Consider the following 27372-nt stretch of genomic DNA (forward strand, 5'->3'; position numbering starts at 1 on the left):
TTGCCTCCGATACTGGAGAGAACGGCTATTATGATTCATGACTAACAGCACCCATTGATAGCTTTATCCTCCATTAATTTGTCTAATCACATTTTAAAGCCATCCAAGTTGGTGGCCATCACCACTTCTTGCGAGAGGAAGTTTCGTAGTTTAATTATGTGTGAAGAAGTAATTCTTCTTGTTTGTCCCATAACTACTAATATTCAACTTCACTGGAGAACCCTGGGGCTTAAAAATTATGTATTTTCTCCATTCTATGCATAAATGTATACGCTTTGATCGTATCATCATGTTGTGAACTGCCCTGACTGAGATCTACAGATGAAGAATGATACATTGAATAAATGGATGGATCACCCCTGTCTTTTTTTTTTTTTTAAAAAAATATTTATTACTTTTAAAAGAAGCAAAAACAGAAGCAAAGAGGGAAAAAAAACACAAAAGAAGAAAGAACAGAAAAAAATAATACAATAGAATACAACATAAAATGGATCACCCCTGTCTTGCCTTTTTTCTAAACTAAAAAGCACCTCATGTAACTTTTCATTGGAAGGAGTTGCTCCATCCCCTTGATTGTTTTGGTTTCCCCTTTGTGAAACTTTTTACCTTCTACAATAGCCATTTATTTATTTATTTATTTATTTAGAGGACGACAACCAGTTTCCCAGTTGTGGCCACCCTACAAATTTGTAAAAAGCAGGGTTGGGAAGTCTCCAGTCTCCAGGCTGAATTTGGCCCACCAGGCCATTTCCCTTGAACCACACCCTCTTCCCCCACACCTGTCATCATGTGACATATGGTGTGGGGCAGGTACTGATGTGGCTGCAAAGGAACAATTTGGATTTTAAAGCCAGCTCCCAATCATTCATCTGCTGGAACAAAGCACACTCTGCCCTGCTCATCTGCTGATGGGCTGGCGGAGTGAACCTTGCATCGAAACCACTGCTAAAATGGAGGACAAATTCTTAATATTAGCAATGCTTTCAATGCAATTTTTCAGCCAAGTCACAGTTCAAAACTGCAGGTACCTCCCTGGGGTCAGTTTCCAGGTTCTGGTGGCCTCTCCCATTGAAAGATTTCCAACTTCTTCCTAATCATAAGCTCCTTCTGAGGAAAACATCCTGGGCTATTAGCCTATAATCTGCTTAACAAATGTAAATTGCCAAGTCACTGTAACAGGACTGTTGGTAGACAATATTCATTATCATTCTTGGAAGATCTTCACTCAATGCTACCACTTTACTTCTGGGCACAATTTAAAGTGCTGGGGCAGACCTATAAAGCCCTATAACATTGGTGGCCAGGGACCTGAAGGACCACTGATCCAATTATTAAGAACTTCTTATGAAGCCCTGCTAAGGAAGCTCCTGTTTTCTGAAGTTAGGTGTGTAGGAAGCAGGCACAAGGCCTTTTGGGTTGTGGTCCCTCCTTTAATGGCATGTCCTCTCACTGTCCATTCTCACACCCAGGTATATGTCACATTACTATGTTATAGTACACAGAAAAGTTTGTTGTTGGGGGAGAACATATAAACAATGATCATAGGAATTCATTTTTGTTTTTGCTGCTTTTAAAAATTGGATTTGCTGCTGCTATTTTCACTTCGCTTTCTATTTTTGAGATGCATTTCTGTTGCTGCTAATTTACATTGTGAGCACCTAGGAAACCAAAGTTTCATGATGCACTATTTTATTTTATTTTACAAATAAAGAATAGGTAATATGCGGTTCTTTTCAATATCATCATCTCCTGAGCCACACTGCTGGTCCATCCATCTCAGCACTGTCTTGTGCTTTTTACAAAATTGCATTTTATGTATATTGTAAGCTGCTTTGAAAATTTTGGTTAAGGTGGGGGCATAAATGCTCCAAATAAGCAAATGAAACATATTGGCTGGCAGCCATTCCCCAAGGCTTCAAGCAATGTGGTTTCCCCAACCCTACCTGGAAATACCTGAACTTGAACTGGTGGGGTCATTTGCAGGCAAAGCATGTCTCCCACTCCTGCATTACAGGCATTCTCTTACGGGGTTGTTGAGTTCACAGCAACCACAGCACCATTTTATTGAATGCATTTATTTATTTTATTTTATTGCTACAGCTGATTCACAGCTAGTAATGCCAGAGAACTGGCTTTAAGCCCATTGTTCCTGTTAATCTCCAAAATAAAATGTGTGGTAGAGATCCCTTGCACAGAATTATCGAGAGCTAGAAGCTGCTTTTCATCTACAGCTCTTCTCTCCCAGTGTGCGTGTGGTTCTCCGCAGTCATTTCTGTTGCTCTGAACCTTGTTATCAATGGGTAAAAAAATCTCACGGGGTAGCAGATGGGCAGCAAAGCAAGTGGGACTCCTGGGAAAAAAAAATCTCACGCACCGAGTGCTTGGGGGGAGATGTTCTCAAATGCATCCTGTAACTAGGGATCACATCCAGCCCCTCTCCTCTCCTGGTCCATTCCACCACAGTGCTCCCAGAGCCCTTGTAATGAGTCAGTAATACAGGTGCCAGCAGCTGCCAATTCTATTGCACCACAGGGACAGCTCTCATCAGTTTTATTTTAGCAACCCGTAGGCTATTAGTCTTGATGGGTGACTCATTCCGTCGCCTTCTCGCTCTTTCCAGCTTTCCAGCCCCATCCGCTGCTCCGCGTATGCGAATTAGTGTGTGCGTATGCGATGGAACGTAAGTGGAGCCATGCACAGTTCCTTGTGGGGATCTTTGAGGACTCTGGGAAGATGAAGGAGCAGCAGAGATCTCTCTCTCTCTCTCTCCCCCGGCCCAAGTCCAGAGTGTCTCCAATCTCCTTGCATATTATGCATGCTCAGTAATTGCCATCCTAGAAGGCACTGATTTTAATTGTGATGGGCTGGTGCAGCCTCTCCTCATTTATGCCCTTTGGCACCATTTCTCATGGAGGGGAGAGAAGCCAAGGCGCTGATGTAAAGCGGTCTGGCATATAAGTAAAAATAATCATCGTAATTACCATCCCGCGAAAGTTGTTACCAACCATCCTGCTTATACACATACACATCTGGGTCACGGGGTAACTTGAGTGGCAGGTCAGATAAGCAAGAGCAGCTGATGGGAGGTCTTTATGCAGCGCCGGCATACAGCCGCAGTATAGAGTTTCTGGTGCTTGATTGAAAGGAAAGCCGGGATTGGCTTCTGTGATCTGGGATGTCCCACTTCAAATGGGACAGTTGGTAGGTCTGCAATTGTCTGACTCGGTATGAGGTATTCTTCCTATGTTCTTCATCTGGCTGTGCCCTGTGTCTTTAATTTACACACCGCTCCAGTTAATAATAATAATAGTAATAATAGTAGTAGTAGTAACAACAACAACAACAACAACAATAATAAATTTATACTCCACCCATCTGGCTGGGTTTCCCCAGCCACTCTGGGCTGCTATTAGTGCTGCTATTTCAAAAAGTGGATCTCACAAGCCTAATGCCTGCCTGCACATGTACTATTTTATTTTTGCGCCCCTTTAACAAGCTCAGTATAGATCTTGAGAGCAAGGAGTCATTTTATTACATATTTCCTAGGAACCTATAAGGAAGTAGTTCCCCAACCCCTTCCCACCCAAACAACCTGAATACAGGAGAGATGCACGAGTTACCGTATTTTTCGCTCTATAACACGCACCCGACCATAACACGCACATAGTTTTTAGAGGAGGAAAATCCGTAGGCATGCCACCCGTAGGCATTCCCTCCATAACACGCACAGACATTTCCCCTTACTTTTTAGGAGGAAAAAAGTGAGTGTTATGGTGCAAAAAATACGGTATTTTAGATCCAGGGGCCAAAGATATGCTTCTGAGAAGAACATTCCACCCACCGTGTCTCAAAACGCCATCACATTCTAAGATAAAAACATGGACCTAGAAAGGTCCTCGGCAGAAGTTTACCGAAGCCTTAGATTCTTCTTTTGCAACATGAAGCCATGGCAACACAGTTTAGGTCAGGAACTTGACATATTACGTCTGGGCTCAGACAAGCTAGAATCTCAGCAGGCCTGGGGGTCTGACTAATGCTGATTGCCAAACCCCGTAGGAGATGGTTTACAGGACCCAGAAAATAATGTTACATATGGCACCATTAGGAAGATTTCCTGTGTGTGAGACTCTGCCTCAAGCAAGTGCCTTGGAGTATATACAGGCAAGCCTGTGACAGGGAGCAGCAAGGAAATTTGCCCATTTGTTAGAACAATCTCGTTGGGTGGGGCTGATGGGAATTATAGTCCAAAATGTCTGGAGGGCACCCAGTGGGTGAAGGCTGTCTTAGGCCACATTCACACCATACATTTAAAACACTATGATACCACTTTTATATGCTTGTTGTCTTTGTCCATGGAGTTTTCTTGGCAGGAATACTGGAGTGGCTTGCCAGTTCCTCCTCCAGGTGGATCACGTTTGGTCAAAACTCTCCACTATGACCTGTCCATCTTGGGTGCTCTGCTCAGCATAGTTCATAGCTTCTCTGAGTTATTCAAGCCCCTTCGCCACGGCAAGGCAGTGATATCACTTTAAACAGTTATGCCTTCCCCCAAAGTATTCTGGGAACTTAGTTTGTTAAGGGTGCTGAGAATTGTTAGGAGACCCCCACAGAGGTACAATACACAGAGTGGCTGAACAATCATTCCCTCTTCATGCAGAACCCTGTGAATTATAGCTCTGTGAGGGGGAATAAGGGTCCCCTAACAACTCCCAGCACCCTTAACTAGCTCCCATAATTCTTTGGGGGGAGCTATATCACTGTTTGAAGTGGTATCATAGTGCTTTAAATGGTGTGAATGTGACCTTAGATCACAGAAATAAACCTGACTGAGTCTTCCTCACATCCCTTCTTCTGGCCTGTTAAATGTCCAAGTGGCTCTTGCAGGCTGCTTTCTTGCCATTGCCTCGTGTCTGGGGTCATACCACTTGTGACCCCACAGCTCAGCCGACCCGATCATGAGTTTGCATGGCTGGACTAGAAGTGACAGAATGCTGAAATCCCAGAAGTCCTTTCAAAAGGTTCCTGAATGAGGAGAGAAGGATTAGAGGACTGTAACCAATCATGCAAGTGGGGGCAGAGGGGGAAAGGAACTAACCAATGGGAAGAGGGAGGAAGCCCACAACAACCCACTCTTCCCAGATCCTGGTATGTCAGGATCATGAAGGTGAGGGAAAGAAGGTAGCATATCTGGGAGGAAATCTTGAGTTGCTTACCTACACACAGAGATGACCCAGCAACATGGGACAGACCACCCAATGATGAAGTGAGTCTTTCTTCCCCGTATCAAGGAACTTGGGCACCTGAATGGCTTAAGCAAAGGACTGGAACTATGCCTTTTGAGGCAAAAGTGACCATGGCCCTGACTTATCTATGACACATCACATCTCCTTTAGCTTGGACTCCATAATTGGTCAAAAATCCCTCAGAACATCCCCAAGGTCCCAGGATGAGGATTTGATGTAGGTCAGAGTTGTCATGATGCTTTGCAAAATGAGATGCAATGTGTGAGTTACAGCTTCTTAGCTAAGTAGCAGACATGTCATCATCAGAGAGGCCCAGCCCTGAATACCCGTCTCTTTATAGATAGATTCTTTATAGATTCTTTATTGTCATTACACAAGTGCAACATTGCACAAGTGCAACGAAATTGGAAATTTATCATAGTTCTTTAGAACCAGCACAAGTCAAGGGTGGCAGAGATATTTATTGAGCCTTTATTGAACCTTCTTTGCGATGCTGTGATCAGGGACAAAGAGGTTATATGGAGAGATTTCAGAGAACAAGGGCACTTGCACACAAGAGCCCTTTAGCACAGCTGAAGCACTGCTTTTATACAATTGGCTAGAAGTGGAATTAAAACAGAGTTACCACACAAGAAACTTTACAAAGCGCGGTATTCTCCAGCAATATAAGGGTCGAGATCATCCATTAATTACTCAGAAGAAAGGTCCATTCAGCAAAGGTCCTTTCCAATGCTATTCAAAAGCCTTCTGTTTTACTATTTCATGTTGGTATACGTTGAAAATGCTGAATGGTGTTTCTAAATTGCCCCAGGGTCAGTTTCTCTTCCCACAGGGATTTGTGGTAGGGGGGAGGAAAGATGTTAAGTACTTATTTTCTCTTATTCCCCCCCTCTTTTCTTTGGTTAATGGTGAAATAGCACTTTTATGATGCTTTCTCACCATTAAAATAAGTAAATAAAGGTATAGTGAGATGAAAGCAGTAATTAGAAACTCCTCTCCCATCCACAGGGAGAGAAACTGTCATTGGAGCAATTTAGAAAGGCTATTAACAGTGCAAAGTACACTCTGTTAACCAAAAATCCTTTAGCCAAGATCAACAGGAAGCAATAAAACAGAATAAACCTTCAAAGAGGAACTGGAAAGTACAGAAGCCTTGAAACCCCTTAATAGTGCTTTTCCTGTCCACACTGAAGAGATTGGTGCTACAATTGCACTAAACTTTTTTAAAAACAATAGCCATAGATCAGGTTGGGGGGGTGGGGGTGGAAACCACAGGCCAATGAATCAGAAAAACAGAATTAACACAGCAGACTAAATATGGTGTAATGGGGAGGCTTCCTAACAAGTGAGGAATTCCAGGAGGCAATTCCAGACTAAATAACTAGTGTGGAAGCATCCACCCCCCCCCTAAAAAATCTCAAAGCTCTTCACTGGCATCACTTCAGAAGATACAGGAGAGGAATCCAGTCTTCAGTCTCTTTCCAATCAGCAAAGCCCAGAGAAAGGAGCAAATTCATTGGGTGAGGGAGCCGGGTCGGGAATCTGGAAGGCAAATAAAAAGAGTCAGTCTGCGCCGTCCGCAAGTGAGACTTCCATGTGGCACTGCAGTGGGAACTTCCAAGCATCCTTCATAAGGTCAGGTTTCCTTTGGGGAAAGTGTGTGGGAGACTTGTGGTTCTATTCATGGTCTTTGCTCGATGGACAGCTGTCCACAGCTCTAACAAACAAAAAAATGAGGAAAGAAAGAGCAATGGTGGGCTGGTTCACTGGGACTTCTCTTGGACTCCTGGCAACACTTTCTTCTTTTAGCTCCTCTGCCCTTTGTTGTTGAGGGTAACTAGAGCCACTCATTAAAGACTGGTCTTGGGGGAAGGAGAGCAAGAGTACAGATGATACCATCAGCCTGGCTGCTGCTGACTAAAGCAGAGTCAGGAGAGCAGTTTCTAATTGTGTTAGATGCCCAAGCAGCAGTAGGAACTCCTGTTTGGATAATACAGTGGTGCCTCGTAAGACGAAATTAATTCGTTCCGCGAGTTTTTTCATCTTGCGATTTTTTCGTCTTGCGAAGCACGGACTTTGGAAAAGCTTCAAAAATCACCAAAGTCTTCAAAAACCTCAAAAAAGGCTACCACACCGCGTGCTATGAGTTGCTCCTCGAAGTGAATGCACGGTTTTAAGAAAAAGGAAACAAACTTGCAAGACAAAGGAAACAAACTTGCAAGACGTTTCCGTCTTGCAAAGCAAGCCCATAGGGAAATCCGTCTTACGAAGCAACTCAAAAAACGAAAAACTGTTTCGTTTTGCGAGTTTTTCGTCTTTCGAGGCATTCGTCTTGAGAGGTACCACTGTATCAGGAAACATCTATTTTCAGCAAGCTCCCCTCTCATATTCAGTTGAGCGTCCATCCAAATTTTCTTGACTTTCTTACTAAATGTGTAAGTGGGGAAATCACTCATTCCTCCCTTATGCATTCAGTGAATCGTTGAGGGGAAAGTGGGGCTGCCCCTGAATTTTAATTAAAGTAGAGCCCCTTCACATGACCGGTAAATGGGTGGACCTACAGGTTGAATAAATGAAATTTTAAAGTAAATTTAAAGCAAACAACTTCCGCAAGGAATCCTGATAGTGGTAGTTTACCACCACCTCACAGAGCTACAATTCCCATCACCCTTAACAAAACTACAGTTCCCAGGATTCTCTGGGGGAAGTTAGGGTGCATATGTTAAGATTTACAAACCTTATTTCTATCCTATGTACACACACATATAGCATCAGAAACTCATCTCATGCTTAGAAAATCTGCAGTCACTCATTCATCTGGTCTATTTTGATTCCATTGCAGAATAAAAGACATCTGAGTTCTTTAAAAAGTCTGTATTTCCCCTTTCCATAACAGTTTGCAACCAGCAATTTAATCTATGACCATACTGTTCCAGATCTTCCATTGATCAGCTGTCGGGACACAGGATGTTCTCCAAGCTTTTGCTAGCAAAGTCAGCTAGCATATGTGTAACTAATTATAGTTATATAGTCTCTCCCTAATTGGTTTTTAACATGTCCCCCAAATATTGTTAGAGGGTTTAATTGAAACTCTAAGCTTGTGATATCTCTTAGGCTTTGAATTGTTGTTTGCCAGGATTCATTAACCAGGCTGCAGTCCCACCAGATGTGAGCGAAAGTTCCTTTCTTCTCCTACACTTTGAATGCATGTGTGACACAGCTAGGAATATATTTGGTATAGTGACTGGGGTATAATTCTGCCTAGGTGTTGCTTTGTGAATTTCTCCTTTGAATTTCCATCTATCCAGTACTTTCCCCCTAGAAAAATAGCTGCCGGTACTCACCATGAAGTTGTTACAGTAAATGCTACATTTTTAACAACAAAAAAGAGAGGTGCCGGTACTGAGTGCCCTTGAGTACCACCGGGGGGGAGTACTGCATCTATTACCTATTTTACAAGGGCCTGTACACATAATTCCTCTGTACTTCCAATATAGTCACAGTGAACTCTCCCAATTCTGTTTTGCAATACTGATTTTGCGACCGCTTGGGACTACTAAAATTTTATACCTTTTAGACAGCAAACATTTTTTCTTTTCCAGAAACTAATTTTCTCAAATAACATGGGATCCCTTTCTATATCTACTGCTCTTGTAATATTTTCAGTATAGCTCCTTATTGGCAGATACTGCAAAAATCGGCAGATGGAGATTGACTTGCTTTTGTGCTAATTGGCTTTATGAGACCATAACCCCCTGAAATATAGTGTCTTTGAATCTGGTTATGTCCTCTCTAATCCAGGCAGAACAGTCTCGTTTTTCTTTCATTTTCTGAAAGCCCATATTTCAGGGGAAATTTCCAGGGCCAAAAACATTATCCATACTTTCCCCATATTTTAACAATTGGTCTCTTGATTTCACTTGCTGCACCTTTCCTTGTTTCTGTTTATTACATCTGAACCAATATAACAGGGAGTTGGTTCCTATTTGCTCTCCCATCCATGGTGAGGTATCTCTGAATTCCCAATCTGTATAAGGGAATTAACAGCAAGTCACAGAATGATTCTGTTTTACGGTTTTCCCTCCCAGCCACAGTCTCATTATCTGGTGTCTTCGGGTCTCTTTCCCACAATCTCTGTTAAGATACAAGTGGTTCAGGAACTGGTGGAGGGGGTGGCAGCTTAGGTAGGACTGGAGGCAGTGGTAAGCCACTAAGAGTGAATCAGATGTTGAGCCAGAATCGGTTCCACCTCCCAAGATGAAGGGATGCTGGCCCTGGCATGAACAGACTCTTCAAACTCAACACACTCAGAGAACTGCCTGCTTGCTTGCCCAGTCTCAGGGCTCTGTCCATTTGCCACACTAAGTGTTGTGACCTTCCCATCCTTCCAAAAAGTGTCGCTCATTGAATCAGTATCTTAGCTTCCACCTAGCCACATAGCTGGTCCTCTGGTACACCTGCTGCACCTTGTAACCATGCCTTGTTTATGTACCATTCTGATTTAAGTATCAAAGTTCTTGGCAGAAATCAAACTGGACATCTGAGCTCTTCGTCTGGCAGTGAGGTCCAAGACAGATGAAGGCCTTTGCCAGTACTTACTTACTTACTTACCCTTAAAGGATACTGCACCCCCTTTTCTTTGTCTTTGTGGGTTGTGGACAGAGAACTGCCCGAATTGCCTCATCAAACACTGTTTTCAGGCCACGCTGAGTCAGTGCTGAGCACTCGAGGTACTTCACTGCATCTGTGAATACAAAAAAAACATTCTGAGGAAGGGGTGCTTTTTAAACTCAAATAAATCACAACATCATCATGAGTACAGGGACAAAATGGGAACTTGCTTCTCCTGCCCTGTTGCTAAATCAGGTCCTCCCTTAAAGAGGGCACATATTGCAGTGAGACCTGGACAACCGACACCCTGTGTTGTGGGTGGGTACGTTTGGACAGCCACAACACCCGATTGGTAGGTCCCTCGAAGCTGGGTGCAATCTGGCCAATGGGACGCAGTCCAAACGGTTTGAGGGACCTATTTATACCCATGCATGTGACCCAGAGCTTCCTCTTTCGGCACATGCATTCGGAACACCCGCCCACCTCTCCCTACTTTTAGGGCGTTGCGCTTGATCTTGCTATGCCATCGTGTGTCGTCTGTCATTGGGACAGGGGCATGGTAGGAATTTTCCCCACTTCGCTGACTGGCTGTTGCCATTTGGGTTTAGCCTCCCACGTAGCAAATCGTCGCAACTTGTAAGGTTGTGGATAGGCTCTGGTTCAGGTGATAGAGATGGGAGAACACTCTCGCCATCCCTATGTGAAGGGAATTCCGTTAAAGGAATCCAGGGACTCGATGGTTTGGTCAACCCCTGAGAGGGGGTTGTGCCCATGCCTGAGTCCAGGGGGACATTTGGGTGGCGGAGTTAGCCCATTCCCGGCTTTCCGCATATGCAGGTGTTCACCCTTGGCTGACCTATGCTGGAACCCTGGGTCAGCGCTACCATCATGGCAGGGAGCTAGTCGAACCAGAGCATATGCAACCAGTCACTTTCTGTAATCAACAAAGTTGTGGCCTAAATTCTGCCAAAAACCAAAACCAAAATTTGAGTCATGTGTGAATTTATTTAGGGGGGAGGTTTCTGGGTCTGAACACACAAACACATTGATTTGGTGATAAATACTATAGGTGACAGAAAACAGTAATAGATGAGTGCGTCTCATTGTTAACCAGAAGATTGGTGGTTTGAGCCCACTCAGGGAAGGCTGTGGACAGGATTCCTGCATTGCAGCGGGGTTGGACCTCAGGGTTCCTTTCAACTCTACAATTGTTGTTGTTGTTTAGTCGTTTAGTCGTGTCCGACTCTTCGTGACCCCATGGACCAGAGCACGCCAGGCACTTCTGTCTTCCACTGCCTCCCACAGTTTGCTCAAACTCATGCTGGTAGCTTCGAGTACACTGTCCAACCATCTCATCCTCTGTCATCCCCTTCTCCTTGTGCCCTCCATCTTTCCCAACATCAGGGTCTTTTCCAGGGAGTCTTCTCTTCTCATGAGGTGGCCAAAGTATTGGAGCCTCAGCTTCAGGATCTGTCCTTCCAGTGAGCACTCAGGGCTGATTTCCTTCAGAATGGATAGGTTGGATCTTCGTGCAGTCCATGGGACTCTCAAGAGTCTCCTCCAGCACCATAATTCAAAAGCATCCATTCTTTGGCGATCAGCCTTCTTTATGGTCCAGCTCACACTTCCATACATCACTACTGGGAAAACCATAGCTTTAACTGTATGGACCTCTGAGTCTAATAAGTGAAACATAATAAATGAGCATCTGCAGCTGTGAATGTGCCTGGCTTGGTTGCTCCCTGGTGATAATATGTTTTTAAAAATAAGAAAAAAGGAAGCTGCAGTGACCATGTAGGCTCTAGTGGGCCCCAAGATGTCTGTCTCAGCTTAACACCAGGCCTCTTTGATGCTGCCATCTTCTTGTTCTTTGGCTGGTCATAGGGTGTGTAATGAGCTGATGGGCCTGGACTTTGACCACCAAGTGCTGCTCCATCTGCAGAACTGCTGTAACATACAGCAAATAGATTTCACCATTTGTTTAAACAGTCTGGTGCTTTATTCGTTTGCTTTCATTTTCTGCATTTGTCTATATGCTTCCTTTATTTATTCACTGTTTTAAACTTGTTGTCTCTTGGCTGCCCTAGGAACCTAATTCATCATATTAATTTGCCAAGTCCTGAACAAATTAGGCTCTTGCTCAACCTACGTATCCCCAAATGCCCAACCACTTAGGTCTTGGAGCTGCGGTGGAAAGGAAAGATGAATTCACCTACGCAGGAAAGAACGGGGTTCCTTGTACAATGAGAGAAAGGGGCCTTGAGAATGAGCGAGTGCAGCATGTTACCCTTTGCTGGTTAGCGCCAGACCACACGGCAGGAAAAGGAAGTTGTGGCTGAACAGTGTTTCAACTGACAGAACTTTTGAAGACCAGTTCCGGACAGAAAAGGCCAGGGAGTGGAGAGGAGGAAGAGGAAGTCTGAAAAGACCAGCATCTCCAATGCTCACAGTTAAGGCAAAAGCAGTCAGATGAACTACTGATAGTGAGGTCATCCTGCACGTCTTGGCATCTGAGGCAAAAAGGCTGCAGCCTTCCTTCACAAGCAATCTCCTCTGCAAATGGGCTCCATTGTAACCTCTGCTAGCAAAAGCAGTGTGCATCATTCTAAGATGGTGCAAGCAGACAGCGTCCTAGAGGAGTAGCATAGGCACCAATTCACCCAATGCAGTTTGTGCAATGGTAGAAAAATGGCTCTGCTGCAATATAGATATGAGAACTGGAGAGCAGCATTGATGCATAGGGAGGAGCATGCACAGAATCAGGCAAGGAGCCCCACCACACACACACACACACACACACACACACACACACACTTTTGACGTGGCCATGTGCGCATTCATTAAAAATGCATACCAAAAATGTGTTCACAAGGAGAAATTCACACTGAAATGCTGAGGAATATTTGTGAAAATGAATACAGGCGTCTTCCCACTTATGTGTGATTGACTTGCACACAACTGCACACATGCGCAGTGACAGGAAATAATGAAATAATTAAATTCCAACCAGGAAATGGCGGGGGAGAGAGAGAGACCCACCCCAGAACCCAAAGAGGACGTGGGTGAGGGTGGAGGAAGCCCTAAAGACACCAGAGGCATAGCAGGGCTTTGTTCATGCTGCTCAGCCTCCCCACCCAACGGCTGATGTGCAGGGTAATGCAGCAGCAGCCACCGGTTTCTCCAGCCTCCTGGCAGTCCTAGAGCTTTGATTCTAGTTGTGGGAATTTTAAGATACAGTGCTTTTGTTATGGATTGGAGAGTGAGCAGCGGGGAGGGCTCCCCACTTTGGGAAATTTCACTTATGTGTGAACAGTGAGCCAACAGTGTGACACGGCAGCTAAAAAAGCCAATGCAATTCTGGGCTGCATCAATAGGAGTATAGCATCTAGATCAAGGGAAGTAATAGTGCCACTGTATTCTGCTCTGGTCAGACCTCACCTGGAGTACTGTGTCCAGTTCTGGGCACCACAGTTCAAGAAGGACACTGACAAACTGGAACGTGTCCAGAGGAGGGCAACCAAAATGGCCAAAGGCCTGGAAACGATGCCTTATGAGGAACGGCTAAGGGAGCTGGGCATGTTTAGCCTGGAGAAGAGGAGGTTAAGGGGTGATATGATAGCCATGTTCAAATATATAAAAGGATGTCACATAGAGGAGGGAGAAAGGTTGTTTTCTGCTGCTCCAGAGAAGCAGACACGGAGCAATGGTTCCAAACTACAAGAAAGAAGATTCCACCTAAACATTAGGAAGAACTTCCTGACAGTAAGAGCTGTTCGACAGTGGAATTTGCTGCCAAGGAGTGTGGTGGAGTCTCCTTCTTTGGAGGTCTTTAAGCAGAGGCTTGACAACCATATGTCAGGAGTGCTCTGATGGTGTTTCCTGCTTGGCAGGGGGTTGGACTCGATGGCCCTAGTGGTCTCTTCCAACTCTATGATCCTATGATTCTATGTGTGTGGGCATGTGGAACGTATGCCCCATGTAAGTGGGGAATCAGCTGTAAATTTCAAACTGAAATTTCAAACTGAATTTAAGGCTGGGAAAATGAGAAAAGTAGAGACCTGAAATGGACAGATCCTTCCAGAATTGGAAGTGGCGAGTCTTGTTGCACTCATGTCCCAACTGCGAGCTTCCAATAGGCATCTGGTTGGCCGCTGTGACTAGATGGGTCACCCCCCTGACCCAACATGTTCTTATGCTGGTTTCCACAATTTAAACAGCCCCAGTTTGAATTGGGGCATCTCCTCCCACCACCTCACCCTCACATACCAATTTCCTTGGCCAGCGCAAGGCCTTGTGGGTACGTAATGGGTGCCAACTTCTTCTCTTTGAGCTTCTCTATGGTGTCCTTGTCATCTCGGAGATCCAGCTTTGTGCCCACAAGGATCATGGGAGTGCTAGGGCAGTGATGCCGTACTTCAGGGAACCACTAGAAGAAAGTTCAAGATTTGAAGTGGGGAAGGGTGAGGCGAGAAACAGAAAGGAAGGAAGGAAGGAAGGAAGGAAGGAAGGAAGGAAGGAAGGAACTGGGCTACATTTTGTATCATTGTAGTCTATCTAGCAAACACTTTACAGATGATAAGAATTGTCTTGCTGGATCAAAACAAATCTAATATTACCACCTTAGCCAAGGTGGAGCCTTCCAGATGTTTGGGAGTTGCAGTACAAAACATCTGGATGGCACTAGCTTGGCAAGGGCTGATTCACACCATCCCTATTCATAATAGGGGAATCTTTTAAGAAAAAAATAATTTTAAAGCAGCCTGGGGCTCTGATTTTGATATGTGTGCTGGAGATGAGGAGTTTGATCTTTTCTCCTGTATCTTTTCCTGATCTATATTTCAACCCTATGCTGGTAATAGTGGGGAAATAAATACAGGCATCTATATTTATACACACACACACACCAGATCCAGCAAATAGTATCTTTGGGATGTGGGTGGGGAGTAAATTTAAACTGGAAAAGTGGCACAGGAGGAAACAGTTAAGCATCGCCTCCCCAATGCTGCTACTCTGATGAAACCCAGACCTCTCCACAACTGTTTCTGAAGCACAACCAGTCAATAACCAGGAGGTTTCACCATGGAACGCTTGTATCACATATTTTTTGCCTAGGGCCAGCTCCAGGTTTGCATGGCGCCCCCACCTTCCATTCATCATGCTGCTGGCCTCTACCCATGTGTCACAGACAGCCCCAGTTCCACTTTTGTATCCTCCCACTCCTCCATCCTGTTGAAGTCCATTTTCTGCAGGCAAGTGTGTGGGAGGAAGCCACCCACAGACAGGAAGAGAAACAGTGTGGACAGAGGAGAAAGCGGAAGTGACAGCACAGGTGGGGAGGAGGAAGTGGAAGCAACACTGGTCCCTTGGCAGATTTCTGGCAGCATCACTTGATGCCTCTGGGACTCATTTTGTTCTTAACAATGATGGTACAAGCTGATCTTCATAGTGGATCTTAACACTCATGATGGTACAAAGGAAAGGAGGTGGTCTTTCAAAACATAGGCATTGGCAGTTCAATGGACCCCGGGACTAAGCCCTCACAAATTTGTCCATTGCAAGGGATCAAAGCTGTCAGGGCTGGAGTCAGAGGCAGATCAGCAATAAAGGAAGCAGAGCTCTGTTGCAGTGGCTGCGCTGCCCAGGGTGGACGTGCTCCTGAGGAGGGCGGGGTGTGCTCTCGAGGGGGTTGGGCATAGAGGGTGCCCTCCCAGATGCAGAATTGCCACTTGGGTGCATGGAGCGGCACACCCCCCCTGCAGCCGGGGGCAGAGTGAGCTGCCTACGGGGGTGGAGCGGGCTGCTGATGGTGGACATTTGGCACACCGACATTTGGAGTTGGCACACCGACTCCAAAGCCTCCCCATAGCTGTCAAAATGAAGGGGGAAGGGGGGAATGCCAGTGGCAAAGCGGCGCAACTCCCCCCTTCCCCCAACGGCTTGGGGTAAGCTTGGGAGTCACAGGCGCGCAGTGCGCCAAATGTCAACCCCTCAGTGAAGATACCTGGAGCTGTCTGCCCCCTTCCTCCGCCCCTGCTCTGTTGTCAATGAAGTTCACTCTTTATTCAAGGAACATGCAACTCAGCCTAGAGGTGTCAGCAACACTCCCCAGTGGGTCTTGTTCCTATGGAACAGTTGCCAGGTCCCTGCCTCCCACCCTTTCTAAGGCTCCTCCTCTCCCAAATGTTTTCCAAGCAGTCTCAAACTGCATCTGTGCACCCCTGTTCTCTGTTCTGCTCTTCTCATTACTCTCTGAGTTCTTGGAGACCAGGGGAGAGGGGAGCTGGTCTCAGCAGGAGAGGGAGACTTCCTGGATTCTTCAGCAGTCTCTTGACCTCCTCTGCTTCAGCCTCATAGTCTGAACTGCTCTTCCTGCTCACCAAGCCCGGTTGCCCGGGGTGAAGGAAGATGACGTGACACCCAGGGCGGGCGTCACTACGTAGGGTGCATGCACGGCTTTGCTACGTACGATACATGCATTGTATACAGTGATGCCGCACATGTGCTGTATAGCAGTTTGCCACCAGCGCCACTCCCGCACTGTACGGACGGTGCTGGGATCCCTCCGTCGCTGCTACAGCTGCGAATGGAGGATCCTCCATTTGCAGCTGCAGCCACGAGCAGAGGGTCCCGGAACCACCCGTACGGAACTGCAGCGGCGCTATACAGCACATGTGCGATGGCGCTACATACAGATGCTGCACATGCGCTGTACTTAGTGGTTTGCCACCGGTGCCGGGATCCTCTGCTCGTGGCTACAGCCGCGAGCAGAGGATCCTTCACATGCAGCTGCGGCAGCGCGATGGCTGCTCGTGCCGCCGTGAGCCCCCGCGGGGTGACTTCTTGTCACCCCTGCAGACATGGAACCCGGGGTACTCTGCCCCCCTGCCCCCCGTTGCGACACCACTGCTGTAGCCCCTTCAGCATCCATCACCTCCACCCCATCTTCTCCCTCTGACCTCTCCTCGGTGTCCCACCACCAGTCCCCTGGCTCTCAGTCTTCCTCCTCTGGGGTTTCCCTTGGGGGTTCCCTGGCCGGTGCCTCCCACTACTCCTTTTCATCCAGCCATTCCCTGCTGAAAACACCCAGGGTCACCACGTTTTCCACGCTGCAGTGGGCCCCGAGACCAAGTATGATCAATTTCTCACGTGCTGTGTGCCTCTTTCCTCCATTGCACAAACACCAGGATGATCTCACCTTAGCACGGACATTCTCATAAGATGCGGGGCTGACTAGAGAGAAGCAGATGAGGAAGACGTCCTGTGGGCATAAAATAAAAACGGACATTTTAAAAGTCACACTGATGCTTCGTGCTGTCTCATGTAGCAAAACACAAAACACACCAAATATTTATATAGTGCTTTGCCCAAGTACTCAAAGCATCTCACACACTTCATCACAGCAATCCTTAACAACCACCCTGTAAGGTGGGACACTATCATTATTTCCACATTAGCCAGTTATAGTGACGGGGTGAAAACAACAGCAACCCTGCAAACAGTGCATTAAACCATGCAGATCAAACTAAATAAATATAATCAGGGAAACCAATCCAAAATGAATATTAAAACCAAAGATGAATGGCAACTTAAACTGATGGAATATGCACAGCTTGCAGACTTGACTTATAGAATAAGCGAGCAAGAAGAATGCACATTTAAAGAAGACTGGAAAATGTTTACCGGCTATATTGGTGAAAATTGTGTTTATTTAAAAACACTGGTAGCATTAAGATAAATTCAACAGTGTAAATAAGTTTTGATGGATGTAACCATGGATTGCTGAATGGATTGTTCATGTAAAATATGCAGGGATGTATGGTATCCAAAACGAACCACGGTAGGAGAAGAAGGGAAGTCATTGATTTCAGGTTGTTTAAATGAATATTTTGAAATGTAATTTAGAAAAATGTAATAAAAATAATTAAAAAAACAAAAACAAAAATGAATATTAGCACACTCCACTGTTTTTTCATTAGACTGTGAAAAATAGAGCACAATCCCATTAAGCATTTTTTGGGGTTCCATTGATTTTAATAAGTGAGTTAATTATCTCTTTCACTGAAATAAATAAACAACACAAATAATATGCTAAACATTAGAGAAGAAAGATTGCACTGATGTACTAAACTGATTGAGCGACAGAACAAACCCCAAACTTACTAGTGCTATTTCACAAATTAGTGAAAGAGAACCTAGAAACTGAGGAAGATTGTAGGGCAGGACATGTTCCTTCTGACACCCTAGGATAACCTTTGTTAGTTACCTTTGATTCTTGTCACCATCCCACATACAGGCAGGTGGGCATCTTTTCTACATTACAGAGGACCACCCTTTGTTTGAAGGTCTATCTGTTCCAAGTCCTGATGCTGCTGGACTCCAACTCCCATCAGGCCCAGCAAACCTGACCAATGGCCAGGGATAATGGGAGCTGTAGTTCAGCAGCATCCAGATGGCAAAATGTTTCCCACACCTGACACAGCATATTAACTTCTTTGCTCCATTTCAGGCTTTACCTGACAGTTCATCTTAGCCTATAACAGGATGAAGAAGTGATTTTGGCCTATTGCAATTTTTTCATGCAGAGGTACCACTATATTCACTTTTGTTTTTTCTATATAAGTTAGAAAAGCCCTGATCTCCATTGTATCTGTGTGAGCAGGGAAAAGGCAGTACCAAAAAGGAAAACATAAGCCAAAGCCTACACCAGTGCTGAAAAATATGACTTTATTTTGCAGAATAAACATAATAAAAAGTTCTATTATCTTTTAGTTCTGAAGGATAATATAGTCAAATGTGATTTGTTCTTTAGAGGCAGAAGCAGTGTTGAGTGGTCCACTTCAGGCCACTGGGAAGACCCTCACACAGGTCAATCATCAATAAGGTGGTATACCAAGCATGGAGTCTGAGGTGGTTGACACTAGGAAAGTTGCTCTTTTAGGTGCTTGTGCCCTGAGCCACTTATGGCTCTGGTAGCTCATTGGCAGCCAGTGCAGTGCTTTCAGGACCAGGGATCCATTGTCCCATTGAGCTGCCACACTTAGCAGCCTATCAGCTGCCTTCAACACTAGGTGCAGCCTCCAGATTGTCTCAAAGGGCAGCCCCACACACGGTGCATTGCTGTAGTCCAGCTATAGGGAGGTCACCAGAGCATGGATAACTGAGTCCAAAACTGCAGAGAAAATGCATATGAGAAAACAAGAGGAACTCACTGTCTGAGGATAGGAGAGAGGTCTCAAGCGGTCATAGTCCTCCTGGCCAGCCGTATCCCACAACCCCAGGTTTACTGGTTTGCTATCAACCATTACATTGGCAGAGTAGTTATCAAATCTGTAACAAAAGTAGGTGTCAGTTCCTTAAAGCTTACAGTTAATAGGGTGGCCATATTTCAAAAAGTGGAAATCTGGACACAAAAGTTGTTCAGTTGTTGTTGTTTTTGGCAAAGTTGAGTTTTTGCCAGTTTCTACCCGGACACGGATGGCGCTGTGGGTTAAACCACAGAGCCTAGGACTTGCCGATCAGAAGGTCAGCGGTTCGAATCCCCGTGATGGGGTGAGCTCCCGTTGCTCAGTCCCTGCTCCTGCCAACCTAGCAGTTCGAAAGCATGTCAAAGTGCAAGTAGATAAATAGGTACTGCTCCGGCGGGAAGGTAAATGGCGTTTCCGTGCGCTGCTCTGGTTCACCAGAAGTGGCTTAGTCATGCTCACCACATGACTCAGAAGCTGTACGCCGGCTCCCTCAGCCAATAAAGCGAGATGAGTGCCGAAACCCCAGAATTGGCCACGACTGGACCTAATGGTCAGGGGTCCCTTTACCTTTACCTTTACCTTTTACCCGGACACTGCTTCCAACTACAATAACATTAGCTGTTTTGAAGGGGAGGATCTTTGCCCATTTTAAGTCAAATTTAGGAAGTTCACAGGAGGAAAACATCTCAGTCTACCTCTTTTTCACCCAGCAGCCACATGTGTCCCACAGAAAGCCTCTCCAGAGGGAATGGGTTTATGGGATGGCTGTGGCAAGGGGGGAGGGGGAATTGCTTAATATTGGGCATGGGAGAATGTGTGCAAACTGTCATGATATAGTGTAGACATTAGGTGGCACAGAAATTTATTGTATCTGGGTGGAGTAGGGCGTTTCCTGTTACTGTTCTTTTTCGTTTAAGGGAGAGAGGACATATAGTTCATGTTGTGGCTTCCTGACAAATGCAACCTCATAGGTTTTACCTGACAGATCCTAAATAAGTTAATTTAAGGAAGTTAATGGCAGGAAAGTTTCACACCTCCACCTCTCTTTTAACGCACATTGGGAGAAAATATAACTACAGCCCTCTATAAACCTCTTAACTTTCTGTGGTTGCTACTTAGGGGACATGTGACATGTCATTCCAACATGTAACCCTTGCAGTGATATCACAGCATGCCCATGCATCACAACAGGGGCCTGGTTTTTGTTTTTCAAAATTAATAATTGGTTTTTTTACATGATCATGATCTGGATCAAGTTGAATTCTTGTGCTTTTATAAGGGATAAAGCATTACAGCTTCTGCCTTGGAAATCAGTTGAATGGATTCCATTTCAACCTGCAAAGAGAGCCTTTTACCTCCCAGCAGGCAACAATAGCACCTAGGGTGACTCAAAAGTATCTCTCAACTACTCTGCCTGTTCTGACTCAAGTGGTAAAATTCCGGGCTGCACCACTTCAAATTGGAGGGGTGTTTATGTGTCAAAGCTTTAATCATCTCCCATATAAGTAACTCCCTGCATGTATACCAAGCCTAAACGAAACCTTTTTCAGTCAGAGGGCAACATGCCAGTGATGGGTGGGGCCAGAGACAAAAGTGGGTGGAGCAATACATGACAATGTTACCTTTGCACAGCTAGCTAATTTCTACACACACGTTTCTGGATTATCAGGGTTCAAGGACACATACCAGTCAGGCGGAAACACACAAGGAGAAGGGGTGTAACCCAGGGAGTCTCCCAAAGGCCAAGATAGAGAAGTCTTGCAAGCCTGAGCTTCCAAACCCCTTCTCTACACTAAACCAATACACAAATGAAGCAATTGACTCCCAGCTATAGTCTGAACAGCTTGAGAATGTTACCATGTCCCTCCAGCCCAAGGCTACCTCAAGATGGTGCCCTCCAGATATTGTGGACCCCAACACCCATCAGCCCCGGGCAGCATGACCAATGGTCAGAGAGTTGTAGTCAGAAAAACACATTATGCGGCCTCTGAGCTTTCCCAACTGCCATGAAGTGTGTTTTATCCTAATTAATAGTGATTAAAATTTACAACAACAAAAATCCCATATTCTCCTCATTAAGCCCACTTGTGAGGAGGATACAAGAACAATATCACCATTGCATTCATTTTATTTGTATACTGCTTTCCCAGAAAGAAATCATGCTCAAAGCGGCTCACAAGAAACAGGGATGCATATCAAACACACTACAAAAACATTTTCATAATAGCATAGCAAAACAACAGCATGGCAACCATTTCATGGCATAGCAAAAATAAGAACCATTTCATAATAACATAGCAGAAAAAGCACATTTCAAAAACACACATTCCAATACTGAGAAGATAACATACAGCAGAAGAGAAACTAGCCTCTCTACACTGGACTATAAGTAACACTGGATAGAGCAGTAATACTATTATTTACATATAAATTAAACAACGCTGCTGCACATCCCTGGAGGTTCGGATATTATTGGAAAGTTCTCCAGAGTGTCCTACCCTTTACTGAGGTATGGATAGTGAAGCCCTTTGATTAAATAAAGTGGTCTGCCATCAATACTGCAGTCCTGTCTATTAAAAAGAAATGCCCCGCCCACCTGGTGGTGTCCTAGTCCTCCGCTTGAGAAAAAGCTGGTTCACAATTTTCAGTTGAAATAGACCGAGTTGTATAACAAATATATGTAGCAATATACTTCCTTTTGGTCATGTGCTGTGCAGAAGGCTGGATGGGATCTTTTGTTTCTATCTTGTTTTCAGTGTGTGTTCTCAAAGCTACTAGCATAAGTTTGACCAAACTGAGGGAGGCAGTGGAAGATAGGAGTGCCTGGCATGCTCTTGTCCATGGGGTCACAAAGAGTCGGACAAAACTAAACAACAACAATGTGTAGGGGGAGCAGGGTTTGTACAATGGGTGGCCTCTGGCTAACTAATAAAGACCTTGATTATTAGGCAGATCCAAATACACACACACACTGCTCCACCATTAGTTTTCACCTAAAGCGGTGGTTCTCAACCTGTGGGTCCCCAGATGTTGTTGGAATACAACTCCCACCATCCCTGACCACTGGCCATGCTGGCTAGGAGTGATGGGAGCTGTAGTCCAACAGCATCTGGGGACCCACAGGTTGAGAACCACTGACCTAAAGGAATGCAGTTACTGTGATACTGTGGGATGTAACATCACAAAAGGCAGTCAAATACAACATTGCCTGTTTGCCCAGAGTGGGCACACAGGGGGATGTTACTCTGGCCAGGAGGACTTCCTCTCACACCTGGTCTGGAGCTTCCTCCCCCTGCATGTGACCAGGTAGACTGGTGTGACCCTGGGAGACCCCATAAAGGGGCTAGTCATGCAGCCATCTTCCCTTCTTCTCTTGATGCTCTTGATGCTTTTTGCTGTCTGCTGGCTCTCAGCCAGCAGCACATGGGCTCATTCCTCACAAGTGGAATCCACACCTTTCTCTGTATCTGTAACTACAAGCTAAAGCCTGCCTTCAGGATTATATTGTGAACTGAATGTAAGTAAACTTCTTATTACTTTTAAAAGAAGACTGTTGTATCTTTATTGTTTTTAAGATGGAATAAAGAGGAATTTACCTGGAACAAATCCAATCTGGACAAGCTAGACCAGATTGCTTAACTCAAGAGATTCTAATGAATCTACCAATTAGCTTCCTGCTATGTACAAGGGAAGGTGCGCTGCTATTAGCTCACTAATATTTAATCAGTATATCCTCTCCTACTATCCACAACATTCCCACAGATACTGCATTTACATGAGCTGTGGGGACTTGCTACCTTCTTATTTTCTCTCTACAGGCCAAAGACTTAGTGGAGAAACAAAAATAAGCGTTATCTCAATTCTTCGAAAGCTCAAGGTCCACAGCCTATAGACACTTTGCCTCTGAGCTGCACCATAGAGGAGGGAGAAAGGTTGTTTTCTGCTGCTCCAGAGAAGCGGACACGGAGCAATGGTTCCAAACTACAAGAAAAAAGATTCCACCTAAACATTAGGAAGAACTTCCTGACAGTAAGAGCTGTTCGACAGTGGAATTTGCTGCCAAGGAGTGTGGTGGAGTCTCCTTCTTTGGAGGTCTTTAAGCAGAGGCTTGACAACCATATGTCAGGAGTGCTCTGATGGTGTTTCCTGCTTGGCAGGGGGTTGGACTCGATGGCCCTTGTGGTCTCTTCCAACTCTATGATTCTATGATTCTATGATTCTATGATTCCATACTCACACAGTAGGGATGTATTCTCCTGGGAAGGCATTTGTGGTGTAGCTGATCAGGAGGCAGGTTTTACCCACAGCTCTGTAGAAAAGGGGAAAGAAGCACATGACACCTATTATTCCAGTTTCTGCAGTAATATGCCTGCTAATGAAGCAGAGCAGGAAGTCCAGACAGTAGGGAAAGGGGGAGCCTCCCTCCGAGGCCCCCTTCTAATCCCAAGGCAATGAAAAGCTGGAAGGAACGCAAGAAAAAGTGTCACTTTCATTCATATATTCATTCATTAAATTCACCTTCCCATTTAACAGCAGCAGCAGCAACAACAACTCAGAGCAGCTGGTATGTTTTCAAACCAGTTGAAATACACAGCAATAGTAAAATAAAAATAATTTTAATGATTTTTAAAACTCTCAATAATTTAAAAGCTGGGATAGTTGGATACGTTTTTGGGGGACGTTATAAATGAGAAAAGGGTTGGTGGAGTGGGGTTTCAATCTGCTACAAATCTCGAGCAGTGAAAAAGATTAGTGGGTGTGCCTGGGGATATTCTGTGACATTGTGGGTGCCACCACTGAAAATACCCTGCTCTGCATATTTGTGCCTCTCTAAAAGAAGGTATATAGAGCAGGACATCACATGAGATGGTGACATGGTTCATACAAGATTTTAACAAGGTGATCCTATATGTGTCTACTCTGAAACAAGTGTCACTGAGTTCAACGGGTCTTTCTCACAGGTAAGTGGGTATAGGATTGTAACCTAAACTAGGACCTGAATCCAATGAAGCTCAGGTGAGCGCTCAACAATGGCCAAAATGGGAAGCCGTTTTTGCAGAGTAGGATAGAATAGGGCTCTGTGCCTGACCTCCTGCTGCCCACACGACATTGGGTGGGGAGGAAGAGGCAGAGTAGGGACACAGGATTTGGGAGGGGGCAGCCCCCTCCTTGAAATTTTTTTGGGGGGCCTAAAGACCCCTCAGCCCCCACTACCTGGTACATCTGCCAGATCCTTTTAGTTAGAGATCGAATATGCAATCTAGTTCATACACGTAGTTGCCCTACTGAATTGCTCAAGAGAATGGTGCTTTCTGTTTTCTAAAATTTGCATGCATATGTGAGAAAGAGAGCTTACAGACTTCCTCTCTGGGGTATTTTTAAGAGGAAGGGACTAGTAAAGTGCAAGGAGTGGGAAAGTCTCTTTGTCTGCTGCTGGCCCAGGTGACAACCTTATCCAAAATTCCTGGCATTGCAATATGTGCCACCCTCTTGATGCTGCATTCAAAACTTCTCTTCAAGCTTCTCTCCTCCTCCCTAACTGTCCATAGTGCTACTTAGCAGATACATGCACAGATCCTATCCAAGATGCAAGAAACTAAAGTTGCAGTCCAAGGAAGTGGAGGGGTGGGGGAGAAATGGGATTGAGTTTGCTTTTAAAGGGAAGCCTATCAAATTGGGACTTTCCAAAACAATGTGTGAATGAAAACCTAGGCATCTTTCAAAATTCACACTTCTCTGAATTTTGCATTGTAGTTCTCCAGCCAATTAATGTGCACCAAAATGCATATTCTGGGGCAAAGTGTGTATAAAAATGTGTTCATTAGAAAATAACATGCAAAAATGTGTTGCATTAGGGGAAACTGACACCCTCCCAAAAATGTGTGCATTAGCAGAAATTGCCTTTAAAAATGTGTGCGTTAGGAGAAATTCTCATTAAAATGTTGATTGTAAGTTCCTTGTGCATTTTTTTTAATGATGTGGAAATGTGCAGAAGTGAATTTAAGATTGCAAAAATGGGAAACCAGAACCTGACAGATTTGTACATTCCTAAACTGAGTCGGGCTTTCATCTAAGAAAACATGCGGAGGATCGGGCTGCAAATCTCAGACATAGAGAAGTTGAAAGCTTGTATGGAGCTTGTTTCTGTTTGTGGAAAATAATATGTTTTTGAGTCACCCAGAGCACATCAGCAGAAAGGAGGTGAAGATGTTGCCCAACAAAGAAGTCTTTGTACTGCAAGCACTTTCCTGAGCTGAACCTTTTACAAGCTGGTGCAGTAAAAGATGCTCCTGTTTTGTACTTCTCATTTCTCATCCCACCATCCATCATGGTGGCTTCTGACTCTGGCTCTCCCCAATCAGGAACTAGTTTTACTGGGGGAGTTCTTAGAAAAAGGAAGAGGTGTGTGTCAGGCCAAAGGCCTAACTCCACCTGCACATGTCTACTGTTGCATGGTGGGAAGCCCACAATCCATCTGGCTCCCCATGTTTTCACCTCTCACTTGGAAACTGTTGGGCCAGGTGGTATTCTCCCAGAGGTCCACATTTAGCCCTTGCCCCTCCAGCTGCTGGCCCAATTGCCGATCTATAGTGACACCAGGAAGTGATTATTCTGGTTACACCTTTAAGGGTCACATAGGTGCCGTATACACAATAGAAACTCTTAGTGCCTTAGGCTGCCACGGTGCAAAGGCCTCCGCTTTCCCATGTAAGCTTTTGCCCATGGATGGTCACATGCATATTCTCTCTTGAGAACCTTTAGAGGTGTCCACATGCTGCATTCAACCTGCATGTACAACCTGTGTACATAAATAATTGAGCTGTAGACTCATACAGTGATCCACATGTAACATTTAATAAGTGCCCATTCTATGTACCCGATAACCTAAGCTGCACAAATCAAGAGCTGTACACTTTCACACAAGCACTCGTTGTACGTGCGTTGAGGCAGATCGGTGTAATGTGTGAACAATCTAATGGAATGTAGACGGTTGGTCCATCTAGCTCAACCTTGTCTACACTGACTGGCTGTGATGCTCCAGGGTTTCAGGAAGGGGACATTCCCAACCATACCTGGAGTTGCAAAGCAGATATTCTACCACTGAGCTGTGGCTCTTCTTCTAAAGGTGTTTCAGATTAATCAGCACAGCAGGGAAAGATCCCAGGGAAGGATTCAGAAAGCAATGTGTGTGTGGTGCATGTAGGTATAATGCAGAGAAAGCATGGCCTAAATGCAGGGTTGCCAATACAAGGGCCACATCTTCACTTGCAATTCATTTCAGAGATGACTCTGCTGTCCCACCCTTCAAACCCACCAACCAACAGAATGCAACTGTTTCTGGATACGCTGTCAGAAAGACCAGGGAAGTTCTCCAATCATTCCCACAGAAAGTAGACACTTGACATTTGGAAGTGCACAATACCCTTCTGCAATCTGTCCTCGACCCCACAAGCAAAGCCATAAAATACAACACAGAAATAACACACTCTGTATCCAAGTCAGAATTTATCGAAAAGCATCTTCTTCTTATGCAACATATTGAAATGGGGGGGGGGGACCTGTGGCCCTCTAAGATGTTGCTGGACTCCCATCATCCCTGACCATTGGCCATTCTAGCTGGGACTGATGGACCATTGCTCACACTAGCTGGAGCCCCACAATATCTGACAGGGCCACAAGTCGCCCACTCCTGGCCTGAGGCGTGCTCTTCCCCCACCCTTGATTGCCCTTGAAGCAAGTCACAGTTCCTTCCTGTGCTTGCATGGCCTCTCTGAAAGACACACAGAAAGAAGCTGTCAGCTCTGGGGCCTCGGAGCAAGGAAGGGTCTACTCCATGGAAGAGGCACGCCTTCCCTCACTCTCCCCTGTCCCCTCAAGCAAATGGTACATACCCATCTCCAACCACCACACACTTGATGGCTTGCATGGCTGTGGCCTAGCGGACTTATGGAGTTCCGTTGAGTCCCCCGGTCAGATCTAACGGCTTGCAAGCGATGATGGCGGAAAGCCTCCGGCAGTTATGTCAAAACGGAAGCCGAATTGAACAGCAGATTGTGGGTTAGGAAGGAAAGGGAAGAGAGGCTGTTTCTCAACCCGCCTACTGGTCCCTTCCCCCCACCAGGCAGCCGGGGAGGGGCATGTGCAAGCATGCCATTTCAAGAGATATTTTCTATCTTTGCTTGCCCCATATGGCTAGCCATTTCCTCTCATCACACTCTGTGACTCCAGGCTTTGGACTTGTAGGGGAAGCTACTTGTGTAGCTTCCAAACAT

The 27372-nt window shown here is 45.3% G+C and overlaps 1 protein-coding gene across 1 annotated transcript; it reads right to left on the reverse strand.

The window, feature by feature from the left end:
• Positions 1 to 5686: 5686 nt before the first annotated feature.
• On the reverse strand, positions 5687 to 27157 carry RAC2 (Rac family small GTPase 2). Its single transcript, XM_081879547.1, has 7 exons — positions 26992 to 27157; positions 23337 to 23408; positions 19064 to 19181; positions 17050 to 17112; positions 14121 to 14280; positions 9855 to 9987; positions 5687 to 6785 (listed from the first exon to the last, which is right to left on the reverse strand). Exons 1-6 carry the CDS (start codon positions 27024 to 27026, stop codon positions 9857 to 9859), a joined length of 579 nt encoding a protein of 192 aa, XP_081735673.1. The 5' UTR covers positions 27027 to 27157; the 3' UTR covers positions 5687 to 6785; positions 9855 to 9856.
• Between the last annotated feature and the right edge of the window lie 215 nt (positions 27158 to 27372).

Source organism: Podarcis erhardii (assembly GCF_964252035.2).
Source record: "Podarcis erhardii genome assembly, chromosome: 10".
Lineage (NCBI taxonomy): Eukaryota > Metazoa > Chordata > Lepidosauria > Squamata > Lacertidae > Podarcis > Podarcis erhardii.